At 43.7% G+C, this 14,560-nt stretch overlaps 1 protein-coding gene across 1 annotated transcript in view; it reads left to right on the top strand.

The window, feature by feature from the left end:
- Positions 1–14,560, top strand: part of PAPPA (pappalysin 1) — a 184,015-nt gene that overhangs the window by 99,554 nt on the left and 69,901 nt on the right. The window contains exon 10 of the mRNA XM_013953802.2: positions 8,763–8,959. Coding sequence (XP_013809256.2) covers positions 8,763–8,959 — 197 coding nt within the window. The remainder of the gene's footprint in view (positions 1–8,762; positions 8,960–14,560) is intronic.

Genomic DNA, 14,560 nt, shown 5'->3' with positions numbered 1-14,560 from the left:
TCCCGGAGGGGATAGTTTCACCTTGTCTTTTGTTTTGCGCAGTGTAGGAGAGAGGCGAACCAAAGTCTTGTCCAGGGTGACTGATGCACCCTCGCCTGCCTTTCAGCTGCTTTTCTTTCACCTTGCTCCTGACTACTCATGGCATAACTGTGATTTTTGTGATTACCGCAGACCTCTGCCAAGTTCAAGCCAATGAGTCCCTTGGAAAACACACCCCAGTCAGAGGAGTTATGATTTGCAGTTGTGGGAACCTAGAGCCTTTTAGCACTGCCTTGATCGAGTCCCACCAGATTGTTGAGAAATGGGTGTCTAACAAGCAGCTAAGCACCTTGTCCTTGGCGTGCACCCTCACGCACACAAACGTTGTACACATGTATCTAAATATATGTGCGTATAGAAAAAGAGCGCTGCTTTCATTTGCATTCCTTTTGTCGTGTGTGATGTGCATTATGCATTGATTTAGCTCTCCAGGCCTGAAGAAGGAGAAGGATATAATAGAAAAGATGCAGAGATCAATAAAAAAAGGGAGGGGGAGAGAGAGTAATATGGAAAGAGATGAGTAAAGACTGATAGACGCATTGAAGAACAGCTGGAAAGTAGCTTCAGAACTTCTATCTACCCTTAAGTTTGCCTGGTAATTTATGGGGGGGGTAATCGCATCTTAGTATTATTATTATTATTGCTACACTTTATCTTCCCTACTTAAGGGACGCTTTGCTAAAGCCTTTGTGCAACAGAACAGGGCAGCACTTTTGCCAGCTTAGACGTGTGAGTGGTCCCACAGAAGAACATATATGTTTAGAGGTAGGCATGTGTTTAAGTGGCTTGTTGGATCAGGGGCTCAGAGATGTAAAGTACAAAGAAAAGACACAAAGTAAAAGAAAACAGAAAACAAATAAATACTGCTCTTGAATTTACCACCAATTTCTGGCATACTTGAAGCATTACTCACTACTGGTTGTTCTGAGAGAAATATGATTTTAATTCGACAGCGATCCTTTAACACCTTTCCTTTTGCTTCTGCTTGGCCTCAAGTGTTTTACTTCCTTACAGATCCGGATCTGTCCTCCTAACAGTCCTCTCCCTCCAGCTGTGAGCCTTACCTTTGTGGGAGCTCTATCCTTTACCTCTCCCATTATCCATAAATTAAGCATAGCACTTTCCCCTAATCTTATTGTTTGGAGGGCTGCATTGCATTCAGGGAAATGATTAATATTCATGAGCTTGCTATCTCTGTTTGGTGCATAATCCTCTGGGGAAATTGCAGTGTTAAATGAGTGACACAAACCTAATTTTATATGTCTTTTCTTTCCTTTCTTTTTTTTTCCTTTTTTCCTTTTTTGACAGAGAAGTAATGTGCTTAAAATAAATTGATGGATGACTATCCATATTCATTGTAGGCATGCTTTGAGAGCGCGCCTTGCTCCTATCCGTCTCCCCCTCCCCTTCTCATACCCCTGCACAGGAACACAGCTTTAACTGCCGAAACCACAGCCCCACACAGCAGCTAATGGTGATTTGCCTTCTTTGAGGAATAGTAAATAAGCCTTGGCTGACCCTGCCAAGGGTTTTCAGTAGAACAACTGCATGTGAGGAACTGAGCCACCTTGCAGGAGGAACTCAGCATCTCACAGGGCATCAGTAAGAGTAAAGCATTGACCAAGCAGCTTGGGAAAGAGTATTGCTGTCGATAAAGCTGGGAATCTATAGTAGAATTTCATAGCAAATAGCAATGAATTTACTGACTGGAGCTATTCAGATAATGTTTGTGTGAATCCTTCAGCTTAAGGCAAATACTTTGATGCTGACTGTTTCCTGCAGTTCACGAGAGTGTGAATACGTGTTCCAAAATGTCTAAGCACTCATTTGTCAAGTTAGTAGTAATAGCATTGTCGTAAAGTCTCTTAAAGTGATTTTCAGAGACTGTCATCATTACTAGTGCAGTCTTAGCAGGGCCAGCTGAACCGCAAAGGCAGAAGGAGCAGGCATCTCAGACAGCAAAATACGAAGGAGGGAAGAAGGCAGGCTAGGGTGGCATTTGCCTACATTTTTCCCTAGGCCAGTGACTCCAGCCCAGCTAAATCCAGCTTTGGTTTTTACAACACAGCTACGAGAGCCCAACAGAAGAATTATTCGCTTGCATATTGTGCCTTTCACACATTACTCTCTTCATGGGGCAAGAAGTTTTCCACATCCAGTCATGCTTCTCCCCTTAGAGTTTCTTCTATAACTCAACAGCAACTTGCTGTGATCAGAAGATGATGCTGAGCACAAGACCTGCCTTTGCAATAGCATCCCTCCACACACACAAATGAGCGGTTTGTCTTTCTTAGTGAGTGGCACCACTTGCTTTTTCTCAGAAGCTCCTTCCATGCCTGTAAGACATGGAAAGGTGTCAAGAAGGGACACAATGGTCATCCCTTTTTTGGTCAAAGTTGTTGCTGCCCTGCATGGCAGAAATCTCAAGAGCTTTCAGTCTGACATTCTCCAAGTTTAGTTAATAAATCTGTTCAAGTCCTCTGGGGCCAGGGAAATATTGAAATATTATCAGCTCCACTTTTCTGATTTGTCCAAACATACACAGAGGAAAACAAGATTAGGTGGGAAGAAGACGCGTGTCGTAGTGCTTTTATAACATGCTTAGTTGCTCGGCGGGGGGGGAAGGTGATATTGGCTCCCGTCGGCTAGCCGCAGAGCAGATAAGGTCTTACTACCACTGCCAGCTATGGAAAATATCCTTTAGCTTAAGTGACAAAGCCTTGTGTTCTTGGAGGTGAAATATCAAGTTTCAGTTTCAGGCTCTGTGAGGGAGTTGTAATTTTATCTGTCTGCAGCACGGAGATCAATTGCATAATTATTGTGCTCCGACCGCTCTGTCATACCGATGAGCCGAGTCACGCTAGACAAAGGACAAGCCCAGGAATGTATTTCTAAGAAGTAGCTGAATTACCAGGGAGCCGTACTCCACAAACACCTTATGCTGACCTATTCAGTTCAGGAGATGCTCAGACATGATTGTCATATAGTATGGAAAAAGCCTCTTGGTAGGCCCCTGAATGTTCCACAATAGATTGCAACACCCCCATTTACTTCTTTTCCAAGGTGCCTGTTTTATTTCACTGAAGAAAAACGTCACCATTTATTGATATGCGACTTTATTCGGAAAGGTCTATCCAAGTTTCTGTGTAATGGTTTTCCTCTTTTCAAATCCGAATGTCCAGGAAGGAAAATAACACTCTCATATTTTACTTAAGCAGGAAATATCTCTGTCTCTGGCTTCTTCAATATTAAAGAGGAGATTAACAGATATCCTGGAAGGAGGCCATGTTATTCACCCTGTTCCCACTGAAGCCAAAGGTGAAACTCCCGTTGAAATAAATGGTGCAGGTCCTGCTATCCCTCAGCTCCCAGTTTCAAGTGATCTGCAGTGGAGCTACTTCTAGTTTGGGGATAGAAACCCCTGGAAATGTATCTTCTCCTCAGTGAACATAAACACCGTAGCTGGAGGTGTTGATTAAGTGACACTGTGGTCAAGTCCTGCTGCTACAGAAGTTGCTGACTTCAGTGAGCCTACGATTTGGCCTTCGCAGTGTTTGAAAAGGCCTGCAGGCCCTTACCTCCCCGGGAGCTCTGAACAGACCTTTCAGGGGTTAAGATGTGAAGCTCACTCTGTTCCAAGAATTTGTTACTCTGAGACAATGCTTCTGCATTTTTGTCCCCCCCTTTTTTTCTTTTTCGGACGAATAGTTATATGGTATGAGGCTTGTTATAGTTGGAAACATCCCTAAATAAACAGCTGAGCTTAAAAATACTCTTTTTTTTGTCTAGCCTTTTAAAAAAATAGTAGTTATTGCACAAAAGAAGGCTCTGCTGATGCCAATCACTGTGTTCTAGCTGAAAACAGGAAGCTGTGCTGAGTGTCTGTCCCCAGCACTTTGACCATTCAGCTCGGACATTAAAAGCCACATCTGAGGATGTGCCCAGTGCTATGAATTGGATCTGTTTATCTTTTCTTTTTTTTTTTTTTAATGAGGTGGAAGGCTGCCTATCACAGATAAGTGTATATCCTGCATGTCTGCTTCCTGACGTGTACCAGACTGCATTAGTTTCACTGGAGTTTTTCTGGCCTCACTTTGAGCAGGTAACTATGATGCAGTTACCTGTCCATCCAGACATGGTCTTTACAAAGTTAGGCGCTTTCCAGTTGTTCTCTATGTCATCTGCCTTACTCTGTGCATCCTTTCATTTCTGAACCCCAGCAAAGGGAACATTTGAATACGAAAGGCTGCATTTTCCACTGTGCTTGAACAGCTTAAGAAGCAAGGAGCAATGTAGTTCACATCATTTTCTGGTACAGCGTAGAATAACTCCAAGATTCTTCTGGATCTTGAAGCTCAGTTATAGCTGGCAAGTTTTGGAAAACAGGCCACGTCTTGCCAATCTGGTTCCTTAACAAACCCCCTTTCTCCAGGTTGACAGCTGCCGCGTAGCATTCAGGGTTTCCCAGATGTCACAGAATTCCTTGCTGAACTGGAGATTTCCTTTTCCCAGTAGCTCAAAGCAAGGGCAAGATGGGGAGATTGGTCTGGCCCTGTAATTCCAGGGCTTTCAGTGAGAGCTTCATCAGAAAAAAGGAGCTGGGATTGCCTGAATGAATATTCCCAGAATTGAGCTCAGGAGCCTGTAGCATCTGTTATAAAACCTCTAGAGACACTGTGTCCTGCTGCTGGGTGCTATGCCTGCAGATGCTTTAATGTTCTATATTTAAGCTGGATTTGCAGGCAACTGCTTTTTAATTTTATGAAGTCATTTTACCTTGAGATGAAATCTGATTTACTTCCTGTTCACTTCCTTCATATGCCATTCAAATCAGTTTCAACTTCGAAGTGAGAAGTCCCGCATGACTCAGGCAATATGTGACCAGTAGGACATGACCATGACCCTCACCCATTCTTTCATAGCCTATGGACTTCTCTGGAGACAAAAAATAACTTACATTACCCAGGCCCTTGACGTATTTCATGTAACACTAGACAAGAACAGAGGTGAAAAAGCCCCCTGCATTGATATGGAAATAAGGATGTTTGCTACTGCTTACCAGAAATACAGCTTTCCTGAGTCTTCCCTCCCTAGCTTTGAGCTGGTGGGACTCTACTGATTTGACTGAGTTCTGTTTACACCACTCTGGAAAGGGAGAAAGCCTGTTAATTTTTATTGTGTGAGGGCAATCTTAGGAAGAAACAATCTGGTAATTCTTCATTCTGCTCATGAAAATGTAAAGCCTAATTTCTTAACATCTGAGCATCCAAAGCTCTTTAAGAATCCAGAGTCAGGGCTGGTGCACAGTACCTATGGATATAAGAGCTTCTGCTTCTTTTTGGCAGCCCACTTGGTGTAGCGCAACATTTGGCTATCACAGGTGAATGCACTTTTCATTCCCCTCATCAAGAGCTGGGAAGGATCTAGAAAAGTTCCTCTCTTTGATGTCAAGTAGAAAATTCATAGGCTATAAATATACTTTCCTCTTCTTACCAACACTCCCCTCAAAGGGTGACTTTGCACGCTTCTGAATGACTTGCCAGAAGTAGGAATTACATATTTTCTTTAAAGAAAAATTACAGTTGTAAAGCCACTTTCCCCCATCATTTTTCAATGCACCCAAAAGTGACTGTGTTCCTAATCTTCTCTTGGCTTGTATGAGCAGTATTGTTCAGCTAGCAAAACCGCTCTGTGATGGAGAGCAGGGTGCAGTGACTCTCTAGGACTAGCACTGCAGAAGGGCTCATGACAGTGCAGTTCAGTAAGACTTTGTTAATCATTTAGGCAGTCTCCATTTAATTCAGACATCTCAGTCTCTCCACTCTGTTCCTCCCTCGGGTTTTGCAGACTCCGAGCAGACAGATTTATTGGGGTCTTAAGCATAATCAGGAACAAATTAGCCTCTGTTAGGATCACACACTGGCCTGGATCACAGCTATTCAAAGGCTGCCTTCCCATCCATGTGAGTATGAATTAAGTCATCTGATTGGAGTAGGTCTTGAGTATTCTTTTATCCCAAACACATGATCTTATCAGAAGCCCATTATGTTTATCATCGCATTAAGAGGGAACATTTGGAACCAGTGCAGGAGTACGCTGGCTATATAAATGTTGTGCTTGCTTCAGTGCCTATCATGAAAATAAGTCTGTGCTTCAGGAAGGCAAGGGGAATACACTCTAAATGCGTATGCCTAAAATTAGGCTGTGTGTTTCTGGCTGTATGTTTGTATCAGTGGGATTTTTGCATGAGGGTTATGTATAGAGAGCATACATGTGTTTGTATATCAATGTTTCTGTCAACGTGGGTGTGTAGCAGAATGTATTTGGTTGCCAGTGTTGTGTCACTGTAAATATGTAGCTGGCTGTGCATGTGTTTATCAGCAAAGTTTGGGTCTTTCTAATATGGTAGTTCTTTTCCTTTTTTTCCTTTTTACAGAAACAAGCCTCTTTCCCTAAAATGGCAAACTCTTTTTTCCAAAAATACATATTTTCATATGTTTGGGATTTGTTTTTGAGGATTTTTGTTTGCTGACCACAAGTCTTTCTAGAGCTGAATATTTCTCAAAGATTTCTGCTCGTACTCTCGCTCAAACTGGGACATAGTGCTCTGAAGCGGGTGAACTGCCTTGCTTTGTGCGGGGTTCTTGGACACGGCAGAGATTTGTCTCTGCGATTTGATACGTCTCTGCAGGAGAGATGAGCAGAGCATGAGATGCAGAAGTTTGAGGTGAGGGACCCACGAATTTGTCTCCGTGGCCATCATAGTTACACATTTGCTCTGCCCCTTACTTGAGCTGACCAGGCACAAACCATTTCTATTCCAGGGATGAATAAGCCACATTGGTGTGGCACTGTGCCAGCATTAATAAGCCCTGCTGAGAAACAAGGTATATTACAAGGATGGCCAAACTGTGGCTCTCAGGGCACATGTGGTTGGTTCATGAACAGTTCAAGTACGCATTCCCAGCTGGGTTGATATCATATGACGGGTAGCAGGGCTGTGCTGGCATCAGGGCTGTTGGGCAATCCAGCCATGGGAGGAAGCAAAGCAGCGGCACTGCTGAGGCCAGCACTGCTGGGTTGCCTTAGGGCCCATCTGCACATCCACCCTAGCCCCCTCCCACCGTGCAGTAATGGGACACCCTGGGGAGCCATTGTCATCTTTTGTCTGTGAAGCCTCTCCGAACCGCTCCTCCTCCAAGCTCTTCGAGGTGTGTGGTATATGTTTGGTGGCTCCCAACCACAGGAAGATTTTAGGATGTGACTTGTAGGGTCAAGAAGTTTGGCCACCCCTGGAATATTAGCTCAGACACAGTGCTGCACTCATACAGCTGAACAGCTTCCAGATTCACGCTGGCTCATTTTCGCCAGCTTAGAGTATTGGCCCAGCAAATACACAATTCCCTACACTTATCCACGTACACAAGTTGGCCACAGAGGTCCTGATGAAATGAAACCAGAATGATGTTCTTTCCTGATGTACTTCTCCATTCTTTCAAACACACATTCTTTTAAGGACCTGGAATTTTACACAGGGGATTGTGAGGAAGAGAGGGGAAGAGGAGAGAAAGTCATTAAATAATTGAATTGCAATAAACTGATTTTTTTCTGGCTCATGATGGTATTTCACTGTGTAAACTAGGAGGAAAAATAAACAGGGGATTTAGTAGTTTGGAAGTGGCTCAAAATTGAGCAGCCGTTGGATTTTCTGACACCTAGCTTGAGATAGTCCAATGCTACCGACAGGACTCTCCTTAGGGATCATTTCCATCAGTCCAGCTAGCAGCTCTGGCTAATTTCCTACCGTTTTTTCAGCAGGCTTATTTGCTAGACAAAAATACAACAGACTGTCAGAACTGGATACCTCTGGGGACTGGCAATGATAATACAATACAAAATAGGATACCAACAGGTCAAAGGTTTCCATTTCACAGAGTACTCTAATGACTGAAAGTCATTATTGCTATGCAGTCTGTTTGAAAAGAGTAGATGGATCTCAGTTCAGTTTTTAATGGGCCAGTGTTACAGACACAACCTCAAAAATTTGGCATCTTTGTTGGCAGTCTCATTAGAGAAGCCACAGAATAAATGGACAAGGATAATAAAGTCTCCTGCTGCTTTTGATCCTTTCAGGTCAAATCTGAGTCATACTGGTTGAAGCCGTGCGTGTATGTGGCAAGCTTACCCTCACACTATGCATACTGTATCTGTTCTTTGGATAAGCAGATCTTCTTGGCCCTTGGTCACTATGACTGTGAACTTGGCTGTTTTCTCCATCCCTAAATTCACGGTTGTTATTGTTGTTGTTGTTGTTATTTTGTGGATATCTTTTAAGAACAAAAAGGGCAACATTGTAGACCAGACTCTGTTGGCTTTATTCCATCCAAGTCAGTGAAATTATGCTAGCACCCGCATTGGCTCTCTATGTGTTTTCTATCTCTGCTTTCTTCTGTCTCCATCCTTTCAGATGGAGATAGATGAAAATAAGCAGAAAAAAGCTTAGGAAATCAGTTGGGGTTTTTGCCCAATACAAAAATTGACTATTGCTTTTTTTGCTTTCTTAAAAATCACCTTGCTATTTCATAGATGATGCAAAACCTTTGCTCCCAAAGAACCTGGACCAGCAGATACATTATCACTGCTGTTATCAGGTCTTAGTAGGCAGACTGCAGATACACGTAGCAATTCCTTTGTGACTTCTCTTCTTTGGTTTCTTGTGGCAGATGAACCCAGCAGGTGCTATTTCCATGATGGGGATGGAGTATGTGAGGAATTTGAGCAAATGACCAGCATCAAAGACTGTGGGGTTTACACTCCCAAAGGCTTCCTCGATCAGTGGGCTTCCAATGTTTCCGTCTCACATCACAGTGACCAGCAGTGTCCAGGATGGGTGGTCACTGGTCAGCCTGCAGCAACCCAGGTAAGGAAAGAATATTCCTTTTCCCCCTCTGAAAAGTGAAGTCCAGCAGTGAGCAATGTTCATGAACGCAACTTGATGTTCAGCATTCATATGTGATGTTATCCCTCACAGCTCCACTAAGGAAGGCTCCTGACAGCAATTTTCCTCTTTGTGAGCCTGTTTAGTAGCAATGGAATAAAATTCTGTTTTTATCATCCATTTAAAACTTCTGTACTGGATGAAGTTGTGGCCTGCTTGATTCAATAACGTGTAGGAGTCACCTCAACTATCAGCACGTAAAAGACTAGACAAGCTCTCTCTACAGTCACATCACGGGGTGCTATCTTGTGACAATGAGTTCTGACGACTAATGCTGAACAATACAAAGGAGTATTTTTCTTTAATTGTTTTGTACTTTCTGCCGCCCAGTTTTGTAAAAGCACCCTATTGTTTTATTCTGAGAAAGGTTCCATCTGTTCCCAAAGCCATTCATTAGTTTTATCCCCCTCTTCTTACATGTCTTCTTTGCAACATAAATAGCTCAATTTACCATAACCTTACCTTTGTCTCCCTGCGAGAATCAGATCCAAATCAGTTCAAAAAGATATTAGATAAATGCCTGGCAAACGTCTGTACACAATGCAGATGCAGCAATCCAGATGTAACCCTCTGGCTCAGGAAAGCCCACATTGCTTATTGTCATTTTTTAGTGGCTACAGCAAGAAAAGTATCATCACATACAAGAGCTGCTTCTTATATTCCTCCTTCAGCATCTGCCATTGTCTGTCTGTAGAGACAGACCACGGGACTAAATGGACTTTTGGTTTGATGCAGTAAAGTCATTCTTCCAGTCTAATTATCTGGGAGGTGTCTTGAGTGGGCAGTGAAGGGAGGAATGCAGTGTCACAGATATGACAAGCAGATTTCTTTGTGAATAGTAAATGCTAAGCATTTCCAGTTGGCTTGCAAGAGAAAACATCTTTATCCAAGAGACTTGGCCTTGTTCACATTGCACAAGTCTGTAACAAATTAATGACCAGGTCAGTTTTAAACACATAAAGCGTGGTTAGTTGGCATAGTACCAAGACAAAATCTTGAGCCCAGTATTGCCTTTTTGTCATGGTCTCATTTATTATTTCACATTGTAAAAGAAACTTTCCACTGGACCCCTACCAGTGCCTTAGTAGCTTCTTTCTTATTTGAGCTTTCTACGCTGTAGAATAGTCTGAAGCCCCCTGTTTGCAGTTCAGGTGCTTCTTTATGTGCCTGTCCCCAAGGCACTCAGTCCCCTACGCAGTCGCTATGGATAGCTGCTCTGATTTTCTCCTTATGCGCTGGTGGAAACACAGCTCTGCTGTGCGGTAGGTAACACATGGTCGTGTGGAGGAAAAAAACAACAACACACGCACACACAACAAAAAGCCGTGCTGTGTAGCCACAACTCAAGCATGTTTGTTGTACCCAGATGAGATGAAGTTGTCACAACCTTGTTTAAAAAAAAAAGGCAAAAAAAAGAAAAGCTGTTGTATTTATAGGCAGAACACTAGCATATCACACAGTGGCGTGGTGAATGGGAACATGCCTCCTGTTATTGGCTGGCCCCTGGAGAGATAACAGTGTGCTATTTACTTCCAGCAAAAGGAATTTTTGCCTTAGCTCAGCTGGTCCTATTACACCAGTTTGAGTGCATGGGGTTCATTGACCTTTATAGTCATATATGTTGAGAGAGTCTTTGTTTTCCCCAAGAACAAGACAGCTTCAGAGCTTGTGAAAGAGCACCTGACTTGTCACTCCGGAGAGGTTAGGTGGGGCAGCAGGTCATCAATCTGTTAACTAGAGGGCTGGACGAGATGAAAATTAACCTAAGATCTCCTCTAATCACCACGTGTAATGACCGCTGATGTGTAAACATTTGGCTTCATTATCTGCACAATCGTTGGGCCTTAGGGTTTTTTCTGTTGATGAAAGGGGCACCTTTCCTCATCCAGATATCTTTCCGAGTAGGTTGTGTGCTTGCTGGTGTTGTGCAAACTTTTCATGTTGTTGCTGGGTAGTTTCCTGATTAATCAGAGTGGCATTTGTGTTGGCTTCTCATCAAGAATGCCATGAAAGATATGTTTGAGTGCAGTGCACAGTAATATACAGAATACATAAGCTGACTGTTTGTTAGCCATCCGCATTTCTCATAATTGCCCTGGCACTCTCAAGGTGCTTTAAAGCATTTTAAATATGTCTTTCATGATTTAAGATGTTTCTCATCTGTAGCTATCTGAAGACCTGTTTTTCTCTACGGCTGCATTTCTGTCACAGTTTTGCCTAGGCTGTTTCTGAGGGCTAGGTGTCACAGGTTTGCTTGCTATTGTGATATTACTCAGGAATATCTGCCTGCGTGCTCTTGCTTGTGTGGTAGGATGGGTTATGAGCAGAAGTCTGAGCACACTTGCTTGTTATTGCAGGATTCCCTCTGAGACTGCCCGTCCCACACCTGCTTGCTCTTCCCGCTCTGTTTACCAACAATTCACCAAAGACATTGCCTCCTTCTACAGGGTTGGTTGCTCCTCAGAAGTAGGATGCGCGCATTTGCTTATCATTTAGAGATGGATCTTAAATGCTGATTTGTTACTTGTTAGTATGAGACTGCTGAATAGCAACATACTGAGGGAAGGAAAAAAAAAAGACTTCACAGTATAAGATTTGTTTTGAACAACAAAATACTTACAAAGAATGACACGGTCTTGGCAAAGAGATACACATTTGAAAAATGCAAAGGTCAAACAGCCCCCCCTTTAAACAATCACTCTTTCTGCAGAAGCAAGACTGATAGACAGCCACTTCTACTTTCCTGGCAGCCACTCTTCAGTGCTGATTAAGAAATATTCTTAGTACTGACAGCATCATATTTAAAGCCAAAGAGGACCAGTCAGCAACATCGCACCAGCACAGAAACACTTGCACTGGTGCAGGGTATTTTTACAGTTTGATTTTTAATCTGGCGTCCTCCGCAGATGCTCGAAGTAGATGCTGCTTGGTACCTGCTCTTGACTGCATGAGGAATTTCAGCAGCAAGGGTTTTACGTGCTCTCGGGCTGCTCTTCTCCCTACTGTTCTTGCTGCGAGTTTGTAAACAGCCTCTCTTTGCTCTCCGCTGTGTGTGAAATATTATCAGTGTTGATGTGCTGGTTGTGTGGTGTTTTCCGCAGCACTGTTTACTTCTCAGGGCCTTTCTCGTGCTAAAGATTATTGATGCTAGCATTAAGTCATCAGCTGGTGTAAGCTGGCAAAGACTACAAAAAGTCTGTAGTGCTAGGCAGATTTATATTAGCTAAAGTGCAGATCCAGTAAGCATAAATACACAGACAGAGGGTGCTTGGACTCTGATCTGTTTTGTGGATAGCTGCAATTTTTTCCGTATTGAAAGTCCCCAGGGACTCCTTTTCCAACTAGTTTGGATCTGGCCAGGATCAGCCTTCTCGCTGCTGGTAGGAGGGGGTAGGATATGTCCTGCTGACATCTTAAGGACACCTGGGTGTGACAACACATGAGTTTAACAAGCCAACTAGTGGCCTACCTGGACAACCCCCCTGGAAAAGCCTCATCAGTGAAGCATGCTCAGGAGGAACGTATGGGGTGGACTAGGCCAGTGTGAAAGGGAGGCGGCGTTGCCCTCCTGGAGGGTTCGACAAATCGGGGTCTCGAAACGGCCTTTGTGGGTTCAATCTCAGCACTGTCATTGCACGCAAATGTTCTCTTGCCACAGTTAGCACTGTGCGAGTGCGTTAGCTAGTTTGTTAGTCTCCCTTTCTTTCTCGAGTAGGTTGTACAAGAAGGATGGCCTTGGATTTTGGGGGGTTTTTTTGGTAAGCGTCTTTTCTACACAGACTTGCCCTTGCAGGAAGCCTCAGACAGGCCGGTTTCAGGAGGGGTTGTTTACCTTGGCTCTCCTCAGATGGGAACTCCATGGTTTCGGAGAGAGGAGCAGGCAGAGGGCTGGCGTGTGCTGAGTAACCACATGAGGCTGGAGACGCCATTTCTCCTCACCTCTTGCTGGTGTCACTCCCGATTTGGAGAACTGATTTGTTTGTGGTTTCCTATGGAGCCTTTAAATGCTTCTAATAGAGAAATATAAGAAAGGACTAAAGAATAGTTGCATCTTTATTGTTGCACTTTCAGAAAGCTGCTGCTTTTACTCCCATTAGAGCAACATGTGCACAAGGCTGGGAAGCTGGTGGTTGCACTGGCGATTTAGAGGGCCAGCCCCTTAACAGCCCTGTCTGTCTTTGCATTTCCTCCCAGTTCTGCAGAAGTTGATTAGAGCAAGTCACCATATCTCCTTATGTCATTGTTAGTACCTGTTTTTCCCATGTATGGAAAAAGACACAGTTCAGCCATAGTTAATCAAAAGGGAACTCTTTCCTGATGCTGCTGGGCGCAAACAGATCCTGGGATTCATTTTTGTTCCCAGACTAACACACCCTATTTTCCCTCTGGGTACCCCACAGGGGCTCGTATGGAGTAAGAAGTTGTTGAAGAGGATTTTTATTACATCCTTCCCACAAACAGAGGCCCCCTCCTGCCCCTATTGCAGTTCCCATAATTGCACTCATCCAGACTCACTGCAACAAGCCTATTCTTCCATCTGCAGTAGGAAGATGTCTAGAATTGCAGTATGTCTGAAATTTCCCACAAAAAGGGAAGGCAGGAGTGGGGAAATACTCTGAATAATGGAAGAAATAACATGGCAGAGCAAGGGCTCCAAAGCTGGTAAGAAAATGCCATAACAAAATTGAAGAGAAAGATGCTGAAGTTCTCTGCCACACAGTTTTATTTCGACTAATAAATATAACTCTGAAGGTGATTCCCCAAAGATCCAGCAAAGCCAACAAATAGAGTAATCTTGAACAGGAGTGGGGAAGAGAGGAAACCTGCAACTTTTAATGGAGATGCCATTCCTTTCCTTTGGGGTGAGCTTGCTGAGAAGAGGGAGGGTGTCTGTCTGTCAGCTCTGCAAGTGGCCCTTTTTGAACTTCCCAACTCACAGCCAAGTCCTGTTGCTCTTCAACGGTAAGAGTTTTGTTGTGGTTGGAGGGATAAAAAATTCCCCATTTTTAATAAGATGATTTGCTTTGCAAATGTCTTTGTTATTTATAGCAGAGCCAGGCTTTGAACTGCTAATCTCTAGAGGATGAGAACAGAATCCCACTAAGTAAAACCATTATTGGAGGAACCATGAGTGATCAGAGACCGGTTCTGGAAAAAGATGAACTGGACATTCTGTTGTGAAAGGAATGTAGGTTTGCTGTACTCATCTGAGCAGATTTCCAGTACTGGCTGATCCACCAGAAGGCTTCAGCTTAGTTTACAGAAGCTCCAAATCTAAAATTAGTTCAAGGAAGCCCAAATCTTAATCCTTATTTCAGCCCTTCCCCAGATACTACAGAGCGGCCAATTTGCTCTGTCACCTGAAGGCTTCTGAGGAGGTAGTCCTGACACACCAGCCTCCTGGCTTCTCCACTTCTCCTGCCGCAGAGCCGGGGATGGCAGGGCGCTGCAGAGGCTCTGTTCCAAGGGAATCCCCCAACCCTCCCTTAAGCAGATTTGAGTCATTTACAAGCCTGGCCCCAG

Source organism: Apteryx mantelli, chromosome 21 (genome assembly GCF_036417845.1).
Source record: "Apteryx mantelli isolate bAptMan1 chromosome 21, bAptMan1.hap1, whole genome shotgun sequence".
NCBI lineage: Eukaryota > Metazoa > Chordata > Aves > Apterygiformes > Apterygidae > Apteryx > Apteryx mantelli.
This window is presented reverse-complemented; position numbering and strand designations above follow the sequence as displayed.